General features: G+C 33.4%; 1 protein-coding gene across 3 annotated transcripts in view; it reads left to right on the top strand.

Annotated features, from left to right (window-relative positions):
* LOC145266607 (DNA-dependent protein kinase catalytic subunit-like) overlaps positions 1-25,660 on the top strand; it is a 396,502-nt gene that overhangs the window by 244,814 nt on the left and 126,028 nt on the right. For 2 of the 3 annotated variants that reach the window (XM_080122501.1, XM_080122503.1), the window contains 9 exons: positions 1,388-1,497; positions 2,797-2,928; positions 5,378-5,542; positions 8,900-8,987; positions 12,288-12,414; positions 18,600-18,738; positions 21,069-21,143; positions 23,328-23,435; positions 23,540-23,668. In XM_080122501.1, coding sequence (XP_079978627.1) covers positions 1,388-1,497; positions 2,797-2,928; positions 5,378-5,542; positions 8,900-8,987; positions 12,288-12,414; positions 18,600-18,738; positions 21,069-21,143; positions 23,328-23,435; positions 23,540-23,668 — 1,073 coding nt within the window. The remainder of the gene's footprint in view (positions 1-1,387; positions 1,498-2,796; positions 2,929-5,377; positions 5,543-8,899; positions 8,988-12,287; positions 12,415-18,599; positions 18,739-21,068; positions 21,144-23,327; positions 23,436-23,539; positions 23,669-25,660) is intronic. The other variant, XM_080122502.1, reaches the window with a different exon arrangement.

Genomic DNA, 25,660 nt, shown 5'->3' with positions numbered 1-25,660 from the left:
ATAATATTGCCAATTTATATGTTTGTCTTAAAAACAGGATAACCAATTAAAATATATGACATTAAAACATGATTACCAATTTAAATATATGCCATTAAAATATAAGACTGCCAATTTAAATGTATGCCATTATAAATAGATTACTAATTTAAATGTATGCCATTAAAGACAGGATTACCAACTTAAATATATGCCATGAAAATATAGGATTGCAAATTTAAATGTATGCTATTTAAAAAAAACAGGATTGCTAATTTAAATGCATGCCAGTAAAAACAGGATAACGAATTTAAATATATGCTATTAAAAACAGGATCACCAATTTAATACATGCCATGAAATATAGGATTACCAATTTAAATGTATGACATTAAAAAAAATAGGATTACCAATTTATATATATCCCATTCTAAAAAAACAGGATATCCAATTTAAATGTATTCCATTAAAAATAGGACACACAAATAAATATATGCCATGAAAAAACCAAGATTACCAATTTAAATGTATGCCATTAAAAAACAGGATTGCCAGTTTAAATGTATGCCTTAAAAACAGGATAACAAATTTAATTATATGCTATTTAAAACAGGATTACCAATTTAAATATATGCCATGAAAATATACAATTGCCAATTTAAATATATGCCATTAAAGAAATAGGAATTCCAATGTATATGTATGCTATTTTAACAAACAAGATTGCCAATTTAAATGTATTCCATTAAAAATAAAATTTCCAATTTAAATGTATGCCATTAAAAATAAGATTGCCAATTTAAATGTATGCCATTAAAAATAAGATTGCCAATTTAAATACATACCATTAAAAAAAAAAGCAGAATTACCAATTTGAATATATTCCATGAAAAAACAGGATTGCCAATTCAAATGAATACAATTAAATTGGCAACATTATTTTTTAAGGGAATAGAATTAAAAGCAAATTCAGAGTTGCTAATTAAATGATGAGACGATTCAAAGTGATAAATGGCATGAACAACATTATTTTCTGTAAGAGAAAATAAGTTTTGATTTATGACTTATATATCATTCTTTGCTTACACAAAAAATATGACATTGACCAGACAACAAAAATACAGGAAAATTCAATGAATGATGTTAATGACAATTAAACTTTATGATAATTCTTCCAGTTGTAAAATTTGTTAATGAATCATTTTATTATTGGTGATCTTTATAGAATCGTTTTCATCCATTTATTTCTTCAAATTTGTATCTTACCATTCACAAACTATGTAAAAGTAAATCCGAGAGGCTTCCTCAAAGAGAGAGCCATCCATGGAGCAAAGCAAAAAATCTGAGCATTGATACACAGAATTGACTGTCTAAATAGAATGATTAACAATTTATTTTCTTCTTGCAGGAAATTTTCAAAGTGACCGTTTTCGACTACGGCGTCGATTTCTGAAAGACAATGAAGCCAAACGCTTGTATTTTGCTAAGCAGCAAATTAGACTATCTGAAATGCGAGAGGTTTGCAATTGTTTTTATGTTTTTATAAACTAATGTTATCTTCAAGTATGTGAGGTCCCTTTTTTGTGTATTTTCTGCTCTTTTGTAATTCAGAAAGATTTCTGTTTAAATTGGCTTTTTTTTAAAATGTTTTTTTTCTTAAAATTTTTTTTAATGTTTTTTCCTAAAATGTTTTTCTTGAAATGTTTTTTAATGATTTTTTAATGTTTTTTTTCTTAAAATGTTCTTTTAATGTTTTTTTTAAATTGTTTTTTAAAAATATTTTAAAAAAACATTTTCAGAAAAAAAACATTTTAAGAAAAAAAAAATTTCTTAAAATGTTTATTTTTTTTAAATGTTTTTTTTTTTCTTAAAATGCTTTTTTTTTTTCTTAAAATGCTTCTTTTTTTTTTGCTTAAAATGCTTTCTTTTTTTTTTTTTCCGAAAATGTTTTTTCATTCCTTTTTTTTCTCGCTTTATCTTTGTTTTCTTTTCTATCTTGTCTTATTTTGTTTTACTTCCCTTTTCCTTTTCTCTTGAAAATGTTGATACTCCAAACGATTCACAATTGGGTGGTTAGGAGAGATAGAAGACTTTGGTTATCGTTAAGATTCACATTCTCTTGTTTCTGTGGAACAAACTGGATTCGAACTTGGCACACGCAGGTTTTAAGTCCGTGTCATTAACCATTATCACCCCCAAATGGGTATTTTTATTCATCAACCAAACCAAACATCATGGAGAAATATTTGAAGATATAAAGAACTTGAAGCATATAAAATTTTATCAAACTGGCCGGATTTAGTTGATATGCTAAAAGAAAAAATATCTATCGACACTAACGTATAAATTGATAAAGAAAAAATATCTATCGACACTAACGTATAAATTGATAACGGAAACAAAGATGCGCATGTGTGTACAAGTGTGATTTATTTTGACAAATGATTTTATTTATTTCCTCTTTAATAGGTTCGATACAAGGTCAGGTATATTGATTCGCTGAAAATGTTTCTGAAGAATAAACTGGATTTGAAAATGTTTTTGTAGAATAAACTGGATTTGAACGTTGGACACCTAGGTTTAAGTCTCTGTTGTGAACCACTTAGCCACCATCACCCTCAAATAAGTGTGTTATTTTATTGTCAATAGCATGGTACAACAATAACAAATGAAAATTGGCTAGTCAGAATCAAATTTTGATTTGTCAGTTTAAGTCTTCCTGTTCATCTTCCTTGCTAACCTGCACTTGTTAATCGATATATCATTTTTTTTTAAAACACAGCAAAACTATGTCTGAAATTCTTTTCTTCATTCTAGCGAGTACGAAAAGAGCAGAAAAGTAAACGAGAACATGAGGTAACGATTTACCGGAAATACAGATCTGGGGAATTGCCAGACATTGAAATTGAGTATTCTTCAATTATTGCACCTTTACAAGCTGTAGCTGAGGTAAGTTTTCTTTCTTTTAATATTTTTTTTTTTTTTTTGGCTTCCCCATGAGGGCAGAGTTAGACACAAGGTCGGTTTTTAGGGTTAGTAACAAAAATAAAAAAATGTACCAGTCATGAAGAATTTCTCCTCCATTAACCGAGATCAAAAAAGTGAGGAAAAAGTTACGTGCAGCATCATCCTGACCCTAAGGCCAACAACCCTTTTTCTATTTTATTTATCTTTCTTTTAATATTGATTTCCAAGTGTTTATTGCATCCTTTGTATATGTATAGGGTGAGGTAGACAAATACACCCCAACTTTCGTCAAACCTCATTTCTTCATTTTATGCAAGAATTAAACTTTAATGATAACTGGGTGATTATATTTAAAATATCATATGAACATTTTTCTTTATTTGAGAAAATATATATATTCGCCATAAACAAATATGTGTATGTATGTGTGTGTATATATATATATATATATATATATATATATAGTAATTTATAAAATATATATGGCGATTAAGCTACACTGAATATTCTGCGTTTCATCCAACTATAGGATTCGTCAGGCTTATGCGCGCATTCTGTCGTTGCTTCTTGTTTTTATATATGTTGAGGATTTCTAGTTGGCCAATCAGCTTTCTAGTATCCACCGCGCCCCTTCCTATCAGCCAATGGGCATGCATTTTATCAAACAAAGGATCTGTTTTAGAGCTAGGTTAGTGGTTTTAGGTGGCCGTTCTACTTCTTTTTTTTTTTTTTTCTTTTTTTTTTATATACATATAAATATACCTATGTGTACACAATAATGCACATATATATATACATATATATATATATATACATATATGCGTGTGATCGTTTATGTATATATCTATAGTTGGATGAAACGCCGAATATTCAGTGTAGCTTAATCGCCATATATATTTTATAAATTACTAACTAGCTCTACCTACGTATTGAGCACTTTTGAAGTAAATACTTAAAGTTTACGCATAAATCTATACTTTCGTATAGTAAATTATGTGAATAAATGAAATAGTTATATATAATTAATTTAACTTATTATTATTGGTATATGTACATTGCCAATTGTTGATATATTTTATGAATAGATATATACTAGCATTTCAGCTCGGCATTGCCCGGGTGTATGTTGAGTAAAAAAAAAAAAAGGCGGTCAATTTTTTTAACTTTGACCCCTATTATGACCTCTTAACATTTATTGTTTTGGACTCAAATCAAGTTATTAAGTTAGATCTATGTCCCAGGAACCTATATCTAAAATTTCAAGTGTTTAGACCCAAAATTGTCGGAGGAGTTTGGTAGAGTTCTCAAAGGTCAAATCGTTGAACTTTGACCCCTTAACAAATCTCACTACCCTGTATATCAAATTTCGAGCCTGTAGACTTAAAATTGACAGAGTTATTGCGTAGGGAAATGTACACAGACACACACGTTCACTTTTATAAATATATAGATATAACATTTTTGGATAAAAAATATTTAAAAAGATTTATATATATATATATATATATATATATATATATATATATATATATATATATATATATATACACACACATTTTACAAAATAGATGAATTTATTAATTGATTTTTTACTAATTGTGTATCTAGGTCTGTTTGGAAATTTTAATTCTAAGCGAGACACTTTCTATTATGTTTTTCAATTAAAAATATGACCTATCACCATTACTGATTATTATTTTTAGGTAATTATTTAATGTTTTATATTAACAATTTAACACACCAGAAGAAGTAATTTCTTTTTAAACTGTAACGAAGTACATTAATATATTGTCAATAACATGGTACAACCATAACAAATGAAAATTGGCTAGTTAGAAGCAAAGTTTGATCTCTCAGTTTAAATGCTATTTGGGTCCAACTTTAAAATCTTTCAATCAATCAAAACAGCTCATACAAATGATTTTTGTAACATGCTTCATCCGAGTTGTGATAATTTCTGAATTTTTGAGATGAAGATTGGATTATTCGTATTTGGATTCTTTGTACTATTGTTCTCATCTTGAGTGTTATTTTCACAACATTTTGGTTGATGTAACCTTCGACCTTCTTCAGGTGTATTATGTTCTGGAATCTGCACAGAATTTCAAACAGAATCCTTTATCTAATCTACGGAGTAGTATGATGTAGCATTTTCTGGTTGCATCAACCATGACTGAGTGGAAGCCTTTATTTAATCTACGGGGTAGCATGCTCTTATTCTCTCAACCATGACTGAGTAGAAGTCCTAATCGATTTGCAATTGTATTTTGTAAAAATAACGTTCAAAATGAGAATAGTAGTTCAAAAAATTTAAATAATACGAATTTCAACTTTTTTTCTTGTTTTTTTTTTTTTTGCCGCGGATCAATTAGATCACTGATGCTAAGATTTTTTATTTATTTTTGAAAACGAAACAAAAACAAAAAAACAGCGTGACAGCACAATTGCGAAGCTCCTCTTCAGCTCAATCTTTAAAGGCATTTTTGAAAAACAGAAGGAAGAAAGTAAAACGATTCCATGGGAACTCTGCAACATCTTCAAGAATATCCTTACAATGTCAACTGATTTCTTCCCACCGTTTATAGGATGCATTTTGGTAAGTATTTTGGTTTCATCATATTTTTGTGCTTATTCAGTATCGCACCTAATTAAAAAGAAAAAAAATATCAAAAAAAATGTGGTGTTATGTATTTGTTGTGGCCGGTTGTTCAAAATGTGTTTGTCCTGTCTATATAAATGTTGACATCTAATTTTTTTGGTACAAAGTATATACACACACTGACAGTGAAGTAAAAATCACAACACAGCTGATCTACAAAAAATATATTGCTTTTATTTCACACTGACAAATAGCTTTTTGATGATAAATTATTAGTCTGTATTTGATGTTTCTGAAAGGAGGGGGAGTAGTGCATAGTTGTCAGATATCGAGCAGTGAAGAAATGGTGACACAGCCTCATTCTCTCTGACTGACTGACTGCTTTTTCTCTCTGACAATTTTATTTCTAAAACAATCATTTTCCTATTGGAATGTTTAATGTGTCCTTTGTTGCTTCAACCTTTTGACCGATATCCTCCCACATATTTCTGGATCAAATTATGCATTCCGTTAGATAATAGTGGGAAGTCCCAAATTCTTAACATTGAATCCATTTGCTTGTATGCAAAAATCACTTATATTATTCAAGTATTGTGATACTTCGAATTGAGTTGTCTCTCCATTATTTATAAAAGATGGCAGTTCAAAAGATGGTGACTCGCATGTTAATGAAACTTGAATTTCTTGGTTTTAAAATATTACTTATCAATTTACGTGATTGTTGGAATATGATGTCTTCCTTCTGTGACACATACGTACATCATGAAGCGTTTTCAGTATTTTTTATTTTCGTTTTGTTTAATGAAGTATAATTCTAAATAAGCACCCATATTTTTAATATTAAGAGACTATAAAATCCATTATCTGATTCTGAGAAGTATGAAATCCGTTACTTGGTTCTAAAGAGTATGAGAGCTGTTACCTGATTCTAAGAAATATTAGATCCAGTACCTGGTTCCAAAGAGTATGACTACCATTACCTGATTCTATGGAATGTGAGAACCATTACCTGGTTCTAAGGAGTATGAGAGATGTTACCTGGTTCTATGGAATATGAGAGCCATTATTTGGTCCTAAGAAGTATTAAAGTCATTACTTGGTTCTAAGGAGTATGAGAATCATTACCTGATTTTATGGAATATGAGAGATTTTACCTAGTTCTAAGGAGTATCAATGGCATTATCTGATTCTAGTGAATATGAGGTTCTAAGAAGTATGAGAGCTGTTACCTGGTTCTAAGGAGTATGAGAATCATTACCTGTTCTAAGGCTTATTAGTGATATTGTCTAGTTCCGAGGAGTATCAATGACATTATCTAGTTCCAAGGAGTATCAGAGCAAATGCATATGATAAAATGTGTGTAGCGTAGGTTTTTATTTAGAATTGAATATGGTCAAGCTTCCTATGCCATCTGAGAACTGCATCAACTTATTCTGTCATGTTTTCTTCTTTTTACTAACTGGCAAAATGAGGTAGAAACAGCAGTTATTCGACCTTTGTCAGAAACATCACTCATGGAATGTGAGGATCTGCTGTATTGAATGGATGGTACATGGAAATTTTCAAACCTCTCATAGTATTCATCATCATTCAACTTGCATAAAAAAATGAGTTTCTTGTTTTAATGAAATGGTTTGAAATTGGTTAGAGACAAATATGAAGAACTAAATTGGATGAAAACGATTCTATGCAGATCAAAAATGATAAATTTATCATATGATTTACAACTGAGAGAAATTAATTTGATGTTGGTAAGTGTTTCTCCATTTTAGAATTCTCCTGTGCTGTTTGTTATCAGCTGGTTGAAATCCAGGGCAGATAACTCATACTTTCAAGTGCTTTTTATTTTGGAAAGGGAGATAACCTTTGGGTATAAGTTGTTTCTCTTTAAATATAAAAATATTTACTTTCACCTTTAAAATAAAATTGTTCAATTTCCCTTTAAATCTAAACATATTTAATTTTAAATATGAAAATATTCAATTTTCCTTTGAATTTAAAACTATTCAATTTCCCTTTAAATATAAATTTTTCCAGTTTCCCTTTAAATTAAAAAATATTAAATTTCTCTTTAAATTTAATAATATTTTAAAGTATTATTAGATGATAGATAGCCACCTAAAACTTGTAAAATCAGATGATGCAGTTCCCAGGTAGCTTGAAGTTGGCTACGAATTCTTGCAGTCATATTGAATTCTAAATAAAACTGTATACTATACACTTTCATACTCTATCATAATCTTTCCCCAAATAGCCACCATCCTCATCAGAGGATGGTTTTAGAAATTGCTTCTTGGCTTTTGGGCCGGGATCAAAGTGTAGTATCTGTTCCGGCAGATACTGCACTTAAGATAATTTGTACCAGTCAATGGAGGGGAAACCCTCTATACTGGGACAATTATTATTTTTGGTAACCAGAGTGACCCCTTTTAGGGGAGCTGGTTTTTACCTCACATTAAAAACGGCCTTGTGCCTAATTTGCTCGGTGGGGGAGCAAATAAACACCATCAAAGTGTAGTATCTGTTCTGCAGATGCTGCGCTTAAGGTAATTTGTCCCAGTCAATGGAGGGGAAACCCTCTATACTGGGACAATTATTATTTTTGGTAACCAGAGTTCCCCCTTTTTGCCTACTTTTAGGGGAGCTGGTTTTTACCCCACATTAAAAATGGCCTTGTGCCTAATTTGCTTTGGTGGGGAAGCAAATAAACATAATAAGAGCATTGAATGTGAAGAAGGTAAAGAACAGACATGTGGCACAATAATAAAGAGCCCTTTTTGTGGAGTCTTAGCTGCCTACATTTTGGAGCCTTATATTTCTCTGTATGCTTTGTATTCGAATGGAGACAAGACAAGTATATTTTAACGTGTGCTGTTAAAAACATGACAGCAGCAGTAGCAATATACAAATGACTAAGCCGGTTGCACGATGTGACAGCAGAGATAAAAATACACGCGTGTTCAGAGAAGAGGTATTTGAGACACAAGAGAGCGGAAATAGACACGTTACACATGCGATCCGAGAGCGACAAGAAAAAACGTGTCCTAAACATGGCCAGACAAAGACAGAGTACCACGTGTTCAACACATTGGAATACGAGAAGACTTTTGAACCAGGCGTTATTCTGGAAGTACCTGTAAATAAATGTCTTAAGCACATTAGTAGTACGAGAAAACTTTTGAACAAGATACAAGGTATTATTCTTGAAAGTAATTGTAAATAAATCTCTGTTGTTTCACTGTAAAAAGTAAGTCGAATTATTTCCTTGTCTTTGTTTTCTTGCGACTGTCTGTATACAACGTGTGGATCCCGAGTGTTGACATGTAACGGCTACAAATGTTTTTCCAATTTCAGAACATTCTTTATGATTTCAATAAAGAATTACCAGTTAGCAGTGACATTATCATCAGATCCGCTCTAGCAAGTAACTTGCAGTCCTTAGGTGAGTTTTAAAAAAAAATGGATACGTTTTTTTTTGTTTTTTTTGCATGATAGCAAGCTTCGTCCTCTCACTTTTGTTGGCTTTAATTCTCATTCACTACTTTAAATCATTGAAACGAAAAAGCAAATCTCCCTCTTTCTTTTCTGTCTTTATTGGCACAAAAAAGAAAACAAAACTATTTGGATTACTGTTCTCATCTTGAGTTTTATGTGCACAACGTTTCAGTCAATGTAACCTCTGACCTTCTTCAGGTTAGGGTTAGATGAACTCAGAAATCTGGACAGATTTCAAATGGAATCCTTTATTTACTTCACGGGGGGTAGCATGCTCTTGTTCTGTCAACCATAACTGGATAGAAGTCCTAAGTAATTCGCAAATGTATATTTCGGTCGCCCACACTGAGGATTGAACCTTCAACCATCAGGAGAATATCACTTTAAAAAATCAATTGTAAAAGTGATATTCTCCTGAAGGTTGAAGGTTCAATCCTCAGTGTGGGCGACCGATAAAATACATTTGCAAAACATATTTTGTAAACTGAATAGAAGTCCTAAGTAATTCGCAATTCTATTTTTTGATCGCCCACACGAAGGATTGAATAACCTTCAGGAGAATTTCATTTTAATATTGATTTTTTCCAACTACTCTGACCACAGCACCATCGGTCCTTTTGTCACATTGTGAAAATGACACGCCGAAGATTTCAAATAATAAAAATGCTCAATCCTCATCTCAAAAATTCAGAAACATAAAACAAAAGTAATCAATTAAAAAAAAAAGAATGACTATGACTGTTTTATTATTGATCTATTAGGTGTCCTATTCACTACTTGAAATCATTGAAACGAAACTAATTGATAAGAAAAAGGAGGAAACCCCTCACTCTCTCTCTCTCTGTTTTTCTCCTTTTTTATTTATTAAAAAGGAAAAGAAAACAAAATTCGCTTGCTCTTTTTTCTTTATAAAAGGATAAAACTAAACTAACTGATAAGAAAAACAAGACAAAAATATCTCTCTCGATTTTCCTTCTCTTTCTTTTTTTTTTTCTGGTTGTTGTCATGCTACAACTGCCAGAATCCGTTCAGCATGTAAGAAATTTCACACAAAATACTTTATGTGTCTGACAATGTCCTTAGATAGGTTTTGTATTGGAATATCTTCACTAAGTATCGATAATCGAAATAATCCGATAAAAGAAGGAACAGGCAGGTTTGACAAAAGTTAACACCTTACACAGCCTAACATCGCAAGTACATTTGAGAAGTTTTATTATCACACAAGCAGAAAGGCCCAACATATAAAATAAACAGTAGGTTCTTTGATACGACAGGGGCACGTTTGAAATGAATGTTTCAGTTTAAAACACAATTGAACAATGATACTTGACTTTTTTATTTTAAACTTAAATTAAAGTCATTATCACCGCACAAGCAGTAAGGCAAGGCATATACAATCAACAGATGAATGTTTATATTTAGAGCACAACTAAACCATGATACTTGACTTTTGCATTTTAAACTTAAATTCAAGCCATTATATATAAAAAAGAAATAATTTTATAAAATCAACAATAGGTTCTCTACAGTGCAATGTAGATTACAATATAATTGTGAACTTAGTCACTGCGGGGAGGGATGTGAAGCTTCCTCCAGGTGCATCATGATAGATTTGATTGAAAAATGGGCAAGTTACTTGAATGATGTGCCTAGAGAAGCAGCAGGAACAATTGTCGTACCTAAATCGGTCGTATGTAAATAGTTGAATCTTTACATTTATCATGCAGACAATTCTTTATTTTTATGCTATTTTAAAGATTAATTTCTAAACAAAATATATTGATAAAAAAGTTTGATTTAAAAAAAAAAACTTCATTTTATTTGTTGCATTAATATCTTTAGTACGCTACCACATTTATGCAAATGCTAAATGAATGTTGGTTTGCAAAATATGGTGGCGCTTCTGCAGTATAATGAGATTAAAAAAAAAATGCATGTTGGGTCTAGAAGTTTCGTTTCAGAATAGGTTCCAATGATTCGTTGTTCTACACAAGTCCTGGGAGGTGACTGGTTTGCAGTAGACAGAACAGGTTCCGATGGTTCGTTGTTCTACACAAGTCCTGGGAGGTGACTGGTTTGCAATAGACAGAACAGTTTCCGGTGGTTCGTTGTTCTACACAAGTCCTGGGAAGTGACTGATTTGCAGTAGACAGTTCTCGAGTTCGAATCCACAGAGCAAAAGATTCTTCCCATGTTGAGACGAAGAAAACATATGTGAAATTGCTACAGAAAGGTTTAATATTTATGGAGCAATTCTGGTTTCTGATTGGTTGGTAGCAGAACGTGAATTAATTCGATTCGTCAGTTCCTATCTGCATCATTTATAAATAGAATCTCCTGACTGTGCGGGATCATACCTTATAGTGCAAAAATATTGTAACAAATGCTGACACGTACTTACATGTGATGTCGAAATTGGTAAAATGTCCAAAAATTATGAAAATTGATTGAGTAGATCTGCTTGAACTATTTTTTTACAAAAAAAAATATATAGATATCATTGTGGTCCACCATTTTCTATTTTGAAATGGTGGATAACAATTTTATCAAATTCATAGGCTGCAGTAACGTCCCCTGGAATTTGAGACATCTTCAACATCTATTATATAAATCTCAGACATGTGTGTGGGTGTTTGTATGTCTGCTAAAAACTTTTATCATGTGGTGTTGTTAGAAAGACATTTAATATCTAAAAATTATTTTGTATAGAAATGTAATTTTGTTTCAAGTGAGGGGTCAGATAAAAACTTTGCTTTCGACATGGTTTGCAAACCGTGCATGCGTGAGCCTTCATTACATTCTTTCGTTTTAAACAGCTAAATTTGTGACATTACAACATCTGTATCCTCATGGTACGCATGTATAACGCATTCGCTTACTAATTTACATTATGCGAGTTTGTGCCCAGCACACGTCATTTTTTTTTTCGTTTTCATTTTTTTTGCTTACAAAATTTTGCGTTTGCTTCTGGCTGATGATGAAGTTCATTTTTTTTTTTACTACCGGGCAACACTGGCCATCCTAACCCACTCTCCGCAGGTTAACAAATCTGATAAAATGCTATAAATTTTACTTTTACTTGTAATTATTTTTCTATACAATCCTTTTTTGCAATGGTTTGTAATTTTTACTAATTTTGACATCACATGTAAGTACATGATAATGATTTCACCTGAAATGCCTTTTTTTAAAATCCTATTATACAAGTACCTTTTTTTTCTTTTTTTTTTTTTAATCTTTTCAGGAATCGTTCTCTTAGAAGAAAGACTGATCCAAACATCCGGTAATTGCAGTGAACCAAGAGCCAAACGCGCACGACAAAAATATTCAGAACCCAGTGCGGATCTGATGACATGGATAGACTTGGCACGGTAGGTTATGAAATCATTTTAAAGAAATGTTCAAGTCTATCTATAAAATGTTCTGTCCGTCAGTCTGTTGTTTAGGGAGAAGCTGGGTGACGGGATGTTGATTTTGGCACAATGACTAAGAGCCCTTTTTGGTGGAGCTAGAGCCTCCCCCATTTTGGGGCCTTATGTCTTTCTTGTCCTTTTATGGAGACAAGTAAAGTTTTAAAAAAGTGTTATTAAAAACGTGCAGTTACCTCCCTTGGATTTTAAGACATCTTCAACATTTTCTTCTCTCTTCTATTATGCAAAATCTCAAAGGTGTGTGTGTGTGTGTGTGTGTGTGTGTGTGTGTGTGTGTGTGTGTGTGTGTGTGTGTGTGTGTGTGTTTGTATGTCCGTCTTTGTTTGACTCCGGCTGACAGTTTGTTGACAGAAAGTAAAGAAAATTGGAGTGAACAGGGTCAGATTAATGTCGATTAACACGAGTTTATGAAAAATTTTAAACCAGAACAATTTGTTGAAATTTAATAACAATATATGTCTCTCTCTCTCTCTCTCTCTCTCTCTCTCTCTCTCACTTCCTCTTTTTTTTCTTTCTCTCTCTTTTTGTCATGAGGGAAAGATATAATTCAGTTTGGATCTTGTCTATCTAAAGGGGATGTAATATCTCATTATGAGCTGTGTGTGTGTTTTCGTCCTCAAGGTGTTATGGCTAAACTCCTATTCCTTCCAGAGTGATCGCTCCCTTGTAAGTCCAAGGGAAGTAATTCTGTTTGTTTTATTTATTTTTTTTAGTTTGATCCTAACACTTATACTTTTGTTTACAAGGGGCACGTGTTTTTGTTTTTCCTATTTTGTGGGATCCTTAAAGCCTAATTGGTCCTACTGTTTTTGTTAATCTGTATAATCTGTTCAGCCACAAGATCTCGAGTCAGTCATCTGATCGCTCAGCTTGGCGAACAAAGGTCAAGAACGGCATCAAATTAGCAGAAAAGAAGAAAGAAAGACAATGTGGAAAAAACTGCAACATCTGCCAACGTAGCTGCAAATCTAAAATTGGACTATTTAGCCAGGGGAGACGCTGTAGTAAACCAAACTAGGTGCAGAATGCCGTTGTGTCAAGAGACAGAAGATTTCCAATAATAATAATAATCATCTGTACCTTATTTTGTCTGTACGTTATCACCTTTCACACCCTGTAAACAAACTCTTAAGAGAGAGATAATTCAGTTCGGATCCCATTGATCTAAAGGGAACGTGCCTTTCATTTTTTATTGGTTTCCATACCCAGAATAAACGGTTTTGTGGCACAGGCAAACCAAGTTACTCTTCTCAGGTCATAATTAAATATTCGTAATTGCTTGTCACTATAACAATATTGCCCATAAGGTGAGATAGGCAGAGAAAGTAGTAATCTATTATTTCTCTTATTCTGTCTGTCTGTCATTTCCACTTTTTTCTCAAACAAGTTGACTGAAATTTTGAATAGGCTTTTATGATAGGTCCTGAACTGTCATCTAGGCTTCAGCCTCTGTCCCATCGACAAGATGTTGCATCCCTCTGCCTGTTCTACAAATACTTTAATGGTGAATGCTCTGACGAACTGCAAACACTTGTACCTCCTCGACGTAACTACCCCCCGACAAACCCGACAAGCTAGTTAGTCTCATCCCTTTACAGTAGAGATCCCTAGGTGCAAGAAAGCCTTTTACTCCAATAGTTTCTTCCTCAGAACTGCAGGTCTTTGGAACTCCCTTCCGGGATTCTGCTTTCCCAACTGTACTGATATGCAGAAGTTCAAGTGTAATGTGAACAAACATCTTGCTACTCATCTCCCTTCATAATGCCCCTGCAAATTAAGTCCCTGATAGTAGCCCCCTGCTTCAAAGTGGCACTGTGCCTTGTTTGGGGTGAAAATTGAATTTAAAAAAATTTTTTAAATGATATCCGGATCAAAATTAAAATAACTACAAAAAAAAATTATTTATTAAAATGTAAAATAATTATTCCTCTTTAAAAGAAAAAATATAAGAATTATAATGATTTAAATATACGATAATAGAAGATCGATAATTTGAATGTAACCTTTGGCAGAATCTCCATCCATGTCTACAGAGTTGACGTCAGCTTCTAGCAGCATTTCGCCACATTCGTAGTTACCATGGTTGGCTGCAAACATCGAGGTTCCATTAATATCGTCATGCAGTTTCTATTATAAAGCAAAAGAAATAACTGTTTTATATTCGTTCTTGTTTTAGTGGGATCAAATAGGTTTTAAGGACCTCAGAAAATAGCAACACAGAAAGGACACTGGTTGACTTTCAAGATGCGTTATGTTTTTTTTTTAATTAAACATTAAAATGACTCTTGAAAAAAAATATATAAATATTATCTATATATTAATACGATAGCGTGTGTTATTTTGTGTGTCACACTTGCATCTTTTTTCTTCCGAGTGACTGTCGTTTAATTGTTATGACCTTCAATTTCTTGTAATAAATAATTTTACCAAGAATTCTTCCCAAGTTTTGGTTTCGGTTTCCATTATAGCTGATGGCACTCAAGTCATCTATGTTTTTTATAAATAATTTTACCAAGAATTCTTCAAAAGTTTTGGTTTGGGTTTTCGATTATAGCTGAAGGAACTAAAGTTTTATATATATATATATATATATATATATATATATATATATATATATATATATATACATATATGCACATTTTTTTCTTCATAAGTTTTGGTTTCGATTTCGATTCAAGCTTTATCCACTCTTTATCTGTGCCTTAACCAAAATGTAGATTCCATGAACAAAGCTTTTTTCTTAGAAATGCACGACTGTGGAACTCTGTTCTGTTCTCCTGCTTTCCAACTGACTACAATATAGTCATCTTCAAGTCCAATGTGAACAAATTCCTGATGAGCCATCACCTTTAGTAATTCAAGTTTACAAAATTTCCACTACAAACGATTACTACGACATGTTCCCGTTGACCACTTTATGCTCATTAACTCTTATCCTCCAGTGGCTTCCAGGCTTTGATAAGTGATGACTCATTTGTCGCAAAAAATCTTTCCCTGCCCTTACTTAACTCTTCCCCTATATTATTTATTAATATATATATATATATATATATATATATATAGTCCAAAAAAGGGCCTCCTATCAAATAGGTCCCACTTTGTCAACTAAGCTCAAACCCCTGTCCCATCGCCACAATGTTGCATTCCTGTGCCTGTTTTACAATTATTTTAATAGAATGTGCTCTGATGAACTCGTTGCACTTGTGCCCCCTCAACATACATATCCCTGACAAACCTGCTTAGCAGCAAAATCGCACCCCTTCACGGTTGAGGTCCCTAAATGCCAGAAAGCCTTTCTACTCTATTAGTTTCTTCCTTAGACTTTGGAATTCCCTTCCTGCTACCTGCTTCACTAACTGTACTGATATGCAGAAGTTCAAATGTTTCTTAGGCATGGTCCCAATTAGTAGCCCCTTACATTCAAGCGGCAACATGCCTTGTTTGGGGTGAAGGTGAGTAAAAAAAAAAACAAAAAAAACATTCACAACAAGAACTCATCTAGTTACAATCACTGCCAATAATTTTCTTCTCTGACTCTCTTTGCGTAAACTCAAACAAAACTTCTACTCATCTGTGGGACAAAATATCACAGGGTTGCTTCCTAGCTGACTACAACATTGTCATTCCCAAGTCCAATGTGTACAGAATTATGTTGAGCCATCCTCTCAAATAATCAGATTCTGCCAAACTTCCACCATCGTTGCCGCTAACTTGACACTCATTATGCTACGTACCGGGTTTATATAATTTTTATGCTATTTATGTAACTATGACATGGACGTTGATTTTCTTTGTGTTTGCACACAGTCATGGATGTGGTTGTGTGTGTTTTTTTTTTTTTTTACACGGTGGTCACCACTTATCAAGGCCAGGAAGCCACTCAGGGATAAGGGTTATTGCAAGTACAGTACGTTAGTGTGGAGATTTGATGAAGTGTTTACTTAAGGGGGCGGTTCATTAGAAATTTGTTAACGTTGGACTTGAAGACATCCAAGTTGTAGTCAGGTGGGAAGCAGGCAGATGGAACAGAGTTCCACAGGCATGCAGTTCTAAGAAAGAAGCTTTGTTCATGAAATCCACGTTTTGATTTAGGCACAGATAAAGAGTGGGGGAAATTTTTTTTCACAGTGGATTCAGCTAGATGGGTGTTTTTCGTGAAAGATTGGCGAGGGGTGACCAGAGATTGGAGTTCAGACAAGCATCTGCCACGGAAATAACGATAAAACAAGGATAGGCTTGCAACGTCTCTTCTGTGGGAGAGAGGTTGCAGGATAGAGAAAAGGGCATCCCCCACTAAGCCACAAAGTCTATTTTGTACTCTATCAAGGCAGGATAGGCTGTTTTTAGCAGCTCCTGCCCAGATATGGCAGCAGTATTCCATCCCTGGACGTACCTGGCTTTTATATAAGATAGAGAATTGCATCAGTAGTGAGATATCTTCCGGAGCAGTAGAAGGATCCCACCATTTTCCCAGCGACCTTGGCAACAGACTTGATGTACGTGTTCCATTTTAGATCAGGAGTAAAGGTCAAACCCAGAAGCTTGTCAAAACACGGGGCCTCTCCCAGACGAGAGCCATCCATCCCAATTGATGCCAGATGGGGATCAGAGCGTTGATGATGTAAGGATAGGAGTTTGGTTTTAGATGCATCAAAGGTAACCAGCCACGTCTTCCCCCACTGAACCACGCACTCGAGATCAGAGGAGAGAGAATCAGAGAGAACTTTGTCATTTACAGCCTTTGATGTGTGGCCGTAGATGGTCGTGTCATCAGTATAGATGTCAACGAATGATTTAAGTATGCGTTTAGGGAGGTCATTGATGTAGATCAGGAAGAGAGTTGGGCCCAGGATTGACCCTTGAGGGACTCCAGCATTAATACTGCAGGCCTCTGATTTTTGTCCATCGACCACTACTCTTATGAGCCTATCGGAGAGAAATGATTTAATGATTGAGAAAACATGCATACAGTCTAACAAGGAGGTCTTAAGACACGTACCATTTCCCCTTTCTCCAGTCGGTGCCCACCTTCCTCCAACGGTTGCCTTCAATCTGGAAATCAAATCATGCAAACTTATAAAACACGACTTGTTAATTAATATTTGTAAAAAGTCTTTATTTAAAATCTTCCTCATTCCCGGCAGGAGGGGGGCAGCTCTCAGTCCAACTGTTTTGCTACCACTACTCAAAGTTTGAAAAATGGAGCAAGACATGAAATGAAATCTTGGAAATAAAAGAAAGAGAAAAAAACATACACCAAGGACTTTTATGTGTCGTCACAGGTATGTGTTGTGTATCGGGTTTATATAATTTGTATTGTATGTATATTACTGTTACGAGACTGTTCATCGACTGTCTTTGTGTGCACATGTGTGTATACAGTCGTGAGTGTGTGTGTGTGTCACATACATACAGTCTATAACGAGATCTTAAGACGCGTACCTTTTCTCCTTTCTTCGGTTGGTTTCCCCTCCTCTGACGGTTGCTTTCAATCTGGAAATCAAATCATGCAAGCTCATAAAACATGACTTGTTAATTATTATTTGTAAACAGCCTTTATTTAGGATCTCCCTCATTCCTGGAAGGGCCTCAAATTGCTGAATCAATTCAGATCGCTTTCTTTTCTCCATTTCCCCATCTTGACTGCAAGACTCTCTCCTCTGAATCTCAGACCCTGTCTCTCACTCTCTAACTCTGATTAATTCTGACTAAAAACTCATGTGTGTCCCTTCTTTATATATTAGGGTTGCAGGGTGTGTGGTGCCCCTCAACCCAATTGACGTTCCCACCCGTAAACTCTGAACTCACAGCTGCACTCGCCTGTCAGGTTGAAACCATGTCATTGGGTTTGTCAGTTTTTACTTTTGACATGCAACAACTTGACGCCATCAAGTTGTTCAGGCTAGGTCTGCATTATCTGCATGCTGGACATATAACAATTAACCCTTATCCTTCAGGTTTTGAAAAATAGTAACTTTTATTAAAAATATTAAAAATAATTAATCTCCATCTCAAAAATTCTGAAATATTACGAATATTCATCTTGGTCATTGGCACCATTTCATTTATTTATTTCAGACTTTATTCATCCTGGTCATTGGCACCATTTCATTTATTTATTTCAGACTTTATAAAGCAAACAACGAACAAGATGCTTTGCTTGGCATCTTCAAAGAACAAATCAGCTCGCAAGAAGACAGTCAAAATGCTCTTAATGCTGAAATTTGTGGAGACTACAGCCGTGCGATTAAACTATATAATGAGGTAATGTTGCTTAAATTATTGGATTTCTGCTTAATTTGCTAGTTTTAATTTTAGAGTTTCACACATTTTCATTGAAATTTACATTTTATATTTTTTTAAATAAGAAAAAAAATTTTTTACCAATTTTTTTTCTTCATCCTTTTTTCTTGAAATTTTTTTTGTTCATGCTCTTTCTCACTTTATCTTTTGTTAAAATTTTTTTTTTACTCATGATCCCTGAAAACTTTCATTTTGTATAATTTGAAAATGAAAAAAATAAAATGACATTGCTGCGTAGGTGCACGAATAAAATTAATATTTTAGTCGCATTTGTTTTATAATTCGAAAAAATATTGTTGCTTAGTTCTTATTACGATGACAAATTGTATATTTGTTGTTGCTTGTTCATATTAGAGAGAGACATATTAGTGAGATAGCGACAGATTGGTATATATAAAGAGGGACAGAGTACCTTTTAAAGAGAATGTATTACACTTTGGATGAGGGGAGATATAGATAGATAGAAGAGATTGACATTTATACAGGCTTCGAATGGGAGTGTTTCTATAACATTGACACATATATTTCTTAACACATATTTTTGAGATGATCATTTTCAGTCTTTTATCATAATGAAGGAACATTCATTATTTCTTGATACTGAGAGGGAGGCACATTTTGAAGATGATAGAGACACAACCTTATATGAATTTTATACACAAAGTTCTTTTAATACAAATTCTCAATACCTTTGTTTGTTGAATGACATAACACGAAATGATAATGACGTCCTTTTATTTCTTGACCGGTTAATTGTTTCGCATCAAGGAATTCAAAGTTTCTACATTACTTCAACTTCCAACCTTTCGCCTCCAAAGGTGGGTTCCTTCTGACTTATATCAGCTCTGTCCGACCCTCTTTCGACCCTGCCTCGGTTCTGACTGACTGACTCCCTGACTCTTCTAAAGCTCTAACTATATTGACAACTCATCTCTTCCATGACATCATTACATGACCAAACAACATGCATATCGGTCCCGTGGCCTGACATGCCTCACGTGTCTAAACATGCACTTTCCTCACGTTTACAACAAGAGTTCTCTAACCTATTTTTTCGACTAACCTACTTTACAAATATGTTTAACATTTTCCTATTTCGTTTCACATTCCTTATTTTAATTTCATTTTCATAAACAGAATTGAATCATCAAATTCCTTTTTCAATAACATTACTAACAACGAATTCCTTTTCAAGAACATATCTGTATTATTTATTTTAAACTTATGATCGGAATTCTCCTGAATCTTAATTCCAAACCTAGCTTCCCAGGTTCGAATTCTCAGACTATCCTATCTCCTTTTTACTTACTTACAAGAACAGGTGACTGTTCTCGTAACAATTCAAGCAACGACAATAATTGATTTATTCCTTCAAGTTGAAAATAGATATATAGATAGAAGAGAGATTGACATTTATACAGTTCTGAATGGGAGTGTTTCTATAACATATTTCTTTAACACATATATTTTTTGAGATAATGATTCTCAGTTCTTTTATCATAAAGAAGGAACCAGTCATTACTTATAATAGCTGAGGGGGGAAACATTCTTAAGAAGATAGACACATTACTTATATGAATTTTATACACAAAGTTCTTTTAATACAAATTCTCAATACCTTTGTTTGTTGAATGACATAACACAAGACAGTTGTTACAAAATGATAATGACGTCCTCTTATTTCTTGACCGGTCAATGGCTTCGCATCAAGGAATTCAAAGTTTCTACATTACTTCAACTTCCAACCTTTCGCCTCCAAAGGTGGATGTCAGCTCTGTCTGTCCGACCCTGTCCCGGCACTGACTTCTCTCTGACTGACTCCATCCCTCTCTCCCTGACTGACTGGTTGTCTCCTAAAGCTCTAACTATATTGAGAACTCATTTCTTAGCCATGGCATCACTGCATCCCCAAAAAACGTGCATCATTCACACATGCTTTCAAAGAAGAATTCTCTAACCTAATTTTCGACTAACCTATTTTACAATGTTTATCATTTTCTATTGTTCGGATCTAGATAACCTCAATTTAATTTCATTTCATTTTCATAAACAGAATTGCATCATCAAATTCCTTTTTCACATAAACAGATATCTAAACTATTTTATGTGAACTAAACAATGGGTAATTCTACATTCCATTTTCAATAACATATCTGTATTATTTATTTTAAACTCTCCTGAATCTTAATTCCAAACCTAGCTTCCCAGGTTCGAATTCTTGGACTATCCTATCTCATTTTTATTTACAAGAACAGGCGACTTGTTCTCTTACAATATTTTTCCAATTTCAGACTTTGTCCAATCTGGATATAAATGAAGATCATTTTGAAGCTGAGACTAAGTTTTGTAGTAGCTGTTTGATTCAGGTACGTCCATTCCTATCTTCACTTTCATCAGCAGCAAGTCATAGATTACATTAAAAAAAATGAATGAGTTTAAAAGTGAAGGTTATAATCAGATACACTTTAAGAAGATTGGGGGTTGGGGTTAGGGTTAAGAAGGTTGGAGGTTATGTTGTGAAAATGACACTCCAGATGAGAACAGTAGTCTGAATAATCCAAATAATATGAACTAGCAGGACCTGTAGAAATTCCACAGCAGTCTCTTTCATATGCCTTGACAGAGTTCAAAATAGTGGGGGATGTTCTTTTCTTTTTCCTGCAACCTTTTTCCCTCAGAAGAGACGTTGCGAGCCTGTCTCTGTTTTATCGTTATTTTCATGGCAAGTGCTCATCTGTGCCCCAATCTATGGTCTCCCCTTGACAAACTTTCACGGAAAACACTCGTCTAGCTGAAATCGCTATCAATAATTTTCCCCATTTTTTATCTGTGTCTAAACCAAAATGCAGATCCCATAAACAAAGCTTCTTTCTTAGAACTGCACGCCTGTGGAACTCTGTTCCGTTTGTCTGTTTCCAGTTAACTACAATTTGATAGTTTTCAAGTCCAACATAAACAAATTCTTGATGAATCGTCCCCTTAAGTAATCGAATTTACCAAATTTCCACTACTAACGATTACTACGATATCACCCCATTGTCCCATTGAATACTGTACACTCAATAACCTTTATCCTCCGGGCCTTTGTAAGTGGTGACTCCTATGTAAAAAAAAAAAAATTGATGTTGGCATTCTGTGGATGTTCAGTATAAATGGAGACACCTTGATATTATTGTAGCTCTTTTGTTAAAACTGCAAAAGTATTTATCTAAACTAACAGGGACGCCCAGCATAGCCTGGTCGTAAAATATGCTTAAATATGATATTTTAATTTATGCAGATTTCATATATATTATTATAGCGTCAATTTTCTATCGATTCTTATGTATTATAAAGTTGTCATTTCAAAAATAAAAAAATGTATCCACATTATTTGGGTGCATCAGCTTGAACCGCAACTAAAACTTATGAAGAAAAAAATATATGTATATGTATATATAAATAAATAACTTGAGTTCCTTCAACTATAATCGAAACCAAAACTTATGAAGAATTCTTGGTAAAATAATTTATGACAAGAAATGGAAGGTCATAACAATTAAAAAGCAGTCATTTGGAAGAAAAAAGATGTAACTATGACACGCAAAAATAACACACGCTATCGTATTAATATATAGATTTTTCCCTTTTTTCAATGTTATTTCAACCAAATGGGCTGTTTGATATAATTGTTAGAGTGTTCGTTCGTTCAGATCGGGAGACCGAGTTTCAATCCTCTGCTGAGTTGTATCAAAAATTAAAAAGATGATGCTTAAACACTCAGCATTACAAAGTGTAGATCAAGATTGAGTGAAGCAATCCTGAAAAAGGTGTGGCGACATTCCTTACATCAACTATAGTCGACTTATTTACTTATTGACTAGCAAGGAGATCCAACGTTACCCGGGATTGAATTAGGATCAACGAAAGTTTCACACTTCCAACACAATTATCGTCATCGAAATTGGTAAAATCGACTGATTGTCTGCTCTATTCGGGCACCCACCATGGTGGACCAAGAGGAAGCTTCACATGCCTCCCCGAAGTGAGATAGTCCACACTGTATTGCACTGTAGAGAACCTCCTGTTGATTTCATAAAATTATTTTTATATAATAGCTTGAATTAGAATTTAAAATGAAAAAGTCAAATGTCAGGGTTCAGTTGTGCTCTAAACAGAAGCATTCAATTCGAACACGCCCCTGTTTTATCAAAGAACCTACTGTTGATATTATACTTGTGATGTTAGGCTGTATAAGAATGTTAACTTTGATTAAAATTGGACTGTTCCTTCTTTCATCAAATTTTTTCGATACTTATTGGAGTCATTTTGATACAAAACACTCGCATATAAATGCGTGAAGTTAAAAAAATCCTCATCTCAAAATTTGAGAAACATTGTATCGAATCTGTACTGACCAGAATTAGTACAAAAATTGAAAAGTCTGTGCAAAATAACACTCAAGATGAGAACGGTAGTCCGGATAATCCAAACGATGCAAATTGTTTTTTGGTATAATTTTTTTTTTTTTTTTTTTTTTTGATCGTGTAATTTTCTCATCTTTCTTTCAGTGCCTGGAGAATCTGAGCCAGTGGGGCAAAATTGAATCGGAATGTATGACACGTGTCGCTTCCAATGATGGCGGAACAAAAAACTTTTGGGCAAACAATGAATACCAGGTAAGAAGATTATTTGCACTTAATTCAAGGTGATACCTATATGAGGACTAACAGATATGTTGTGCTTCTGTGGAATTTTCATGTTTTTGTCTTTTTCCTTTCAGGATCTGTACCTATCACCTTTTATCAAATCCAAACTAAAGTTAATGCAGCACGGTGACCCGAGTCAGCAGAGTCTTCTTTCTTTTATTGACAAAGCTATGACGATTCCTGACCGGCAAGATGTTTTAGAGGTAAGTCAAACTACGTTTTCAGAATAGGATGTTTTCGTTTCATCACGGCTACATACATCAACGCACCATTCCCGGCATTTCAAAATACATCGTGTGGATCTTTATTACTGACTTTTCTTTCTCCAACTTTACAACTTGGCAGGAAAGAAGAAAAAAAAAAGATACAAACAACATACTGAGGATGGAGTTTGACTCCAAAATATATTTAAATTATAAATTTCAAGTAAGTAAAATATTTGTTTATTTTCGTAATATTGCGTTGCAATTTGGCTTTCAAGCGCACCTGATGTGTATTTTATTTTATTCAAATTAAATCAACGCTTCTATAATGCAGCTCACACCCCAGAGATTTTTATTTATTTTTATTTTTTCGTATGGGGGTGGGGGATTCTGGATAAGTATCAATTATTTTTTCATTTCTAAACCATTTTCACTATTTAATAGCAGTAAAATGCAATGAATTTATGTGTATAGTTGGTGGGGTTGAAAGCTGGAGATCATGGGCAATTAGAATGCAGTAGAATATTTGAAACGAGTGATCATGCCGAATTAAAATTAGCGATAGAGCTGTAGCTAGCAGACGTGCAGTATCCACACAACAAAAAAGTGTTTAAAAATTGGAAAAGAATGGCCTGCATCATCAACAAACATCATCATCATCATATTGTATGAAACCAAAGATTCTATTGTTACCATTGGTGTTGTGGAGACGCCTACTAATTAACATAGGCGAGTGAGTGAGATATATAAAGGTATCAATCACCAATACCGGGAAAGTTCGGCAACGACCGCCAAATAGGCAAGACGCCTATGTCGCATCCAGTAAGACATGCAACGCACCACCTGCTGGAATATATCCAACTGAAGTATATCTGAAGACATGTAAATATGTACATGTATAATATGTAAATATGTATATAACTTTTCTTCCTAATATATTATTGTATACCTTTACTTTCGTGTTCTTGTTAATTATTTGTGCAGACACAACAATTGGTTTCCCCGATATTTTTCTAGTCAGAATTCTTTCTAGAAAGACATTGGGGATTATGGGAGGGACCACGTGATGGTTGCCAACATCTTAAGTTAAAGTGATTTTTATCTAAGCTAGCAGGGACGCCCAGCATAACCCGGTCATAAGATATGCTTAAATATGATATTATAATTCTTGCAGATTTTGTATATATTATTATAGAGTTAATGTTCTATCGATTTTTATGTATTATAAAGTTGCAATTTAAAAAAAAATGTATATATATGACTTGGGTTCATCAGTTTGGATCGAAATTGAATCCCAAACTTATATATATATATATGTATATATATATATATATATATATATATATATATATATATATATATATAAATTTTAGTTCCTTTAGCTATAATTGAAACTAAAACTTATGAAGAATTCTTGATAATATTATTTATAAAAAAAATAGATTACTAAGGTACCATCAACTAAAATTGAAACCAAGACCAAGACTTATGAAGAATTCTTGATAAAATTATTTTTAAAGAATAGATTATTGGAGTGCCATTAGCTATAATCGAAACCGAAACCAAAACTTATAAAGAATTCTTGATAAAATTATTTTTAAAGAATAGATTATTGGAGTGCCATTAGCTATAATCGAAACCGAAACCAAAACTTATAAAGAATTCTTGATAAAATTATTTTTAAAGAATAAATTATTGGAGTGCCATTAGCTATAATCGAAACCGAAACCAAAACTTATAAAGAATTCTTGATAAAATTATTTTTAAAGAATAGATTATTGGAGTGCCATTAGCTATAATCGAAACCGAAACCAAAACTTATAAAGAATTCTTGATAAAATTATTTTTAAAGAATAGATTATTGGAGTGCCATTAGCTATAATCGAAACCGAAACCAAAACTTATAAAGAATTCTTGGTAAAATTGTTTTTAAAGAATAGATTATTGGAGTGCCATTAGCTATAATCGAAACCGAAACCAAAACTTATAAAG

This window comes from Euprymna scolopes, chromosome 41, assembly GCF_053919585.1.
Source record: "Euprymna scolopes isolate OS-2025 chromosome 41, ASM5391958v1, whole genome shotgun sequence".
Classification (NCBI taxonomy): domain Eukaryota; kingdom Metazoa; phylum Mollusca; class Cephalopoda; order Sepiida; family Sepiolidae; genus Euprymna; species Euprymna scolopes.
The sequence above is the reverse complement of the archived record's forward strand: the minus strand, read 5'-3'. Positions and strand labels throughout refer to the sequence as shown.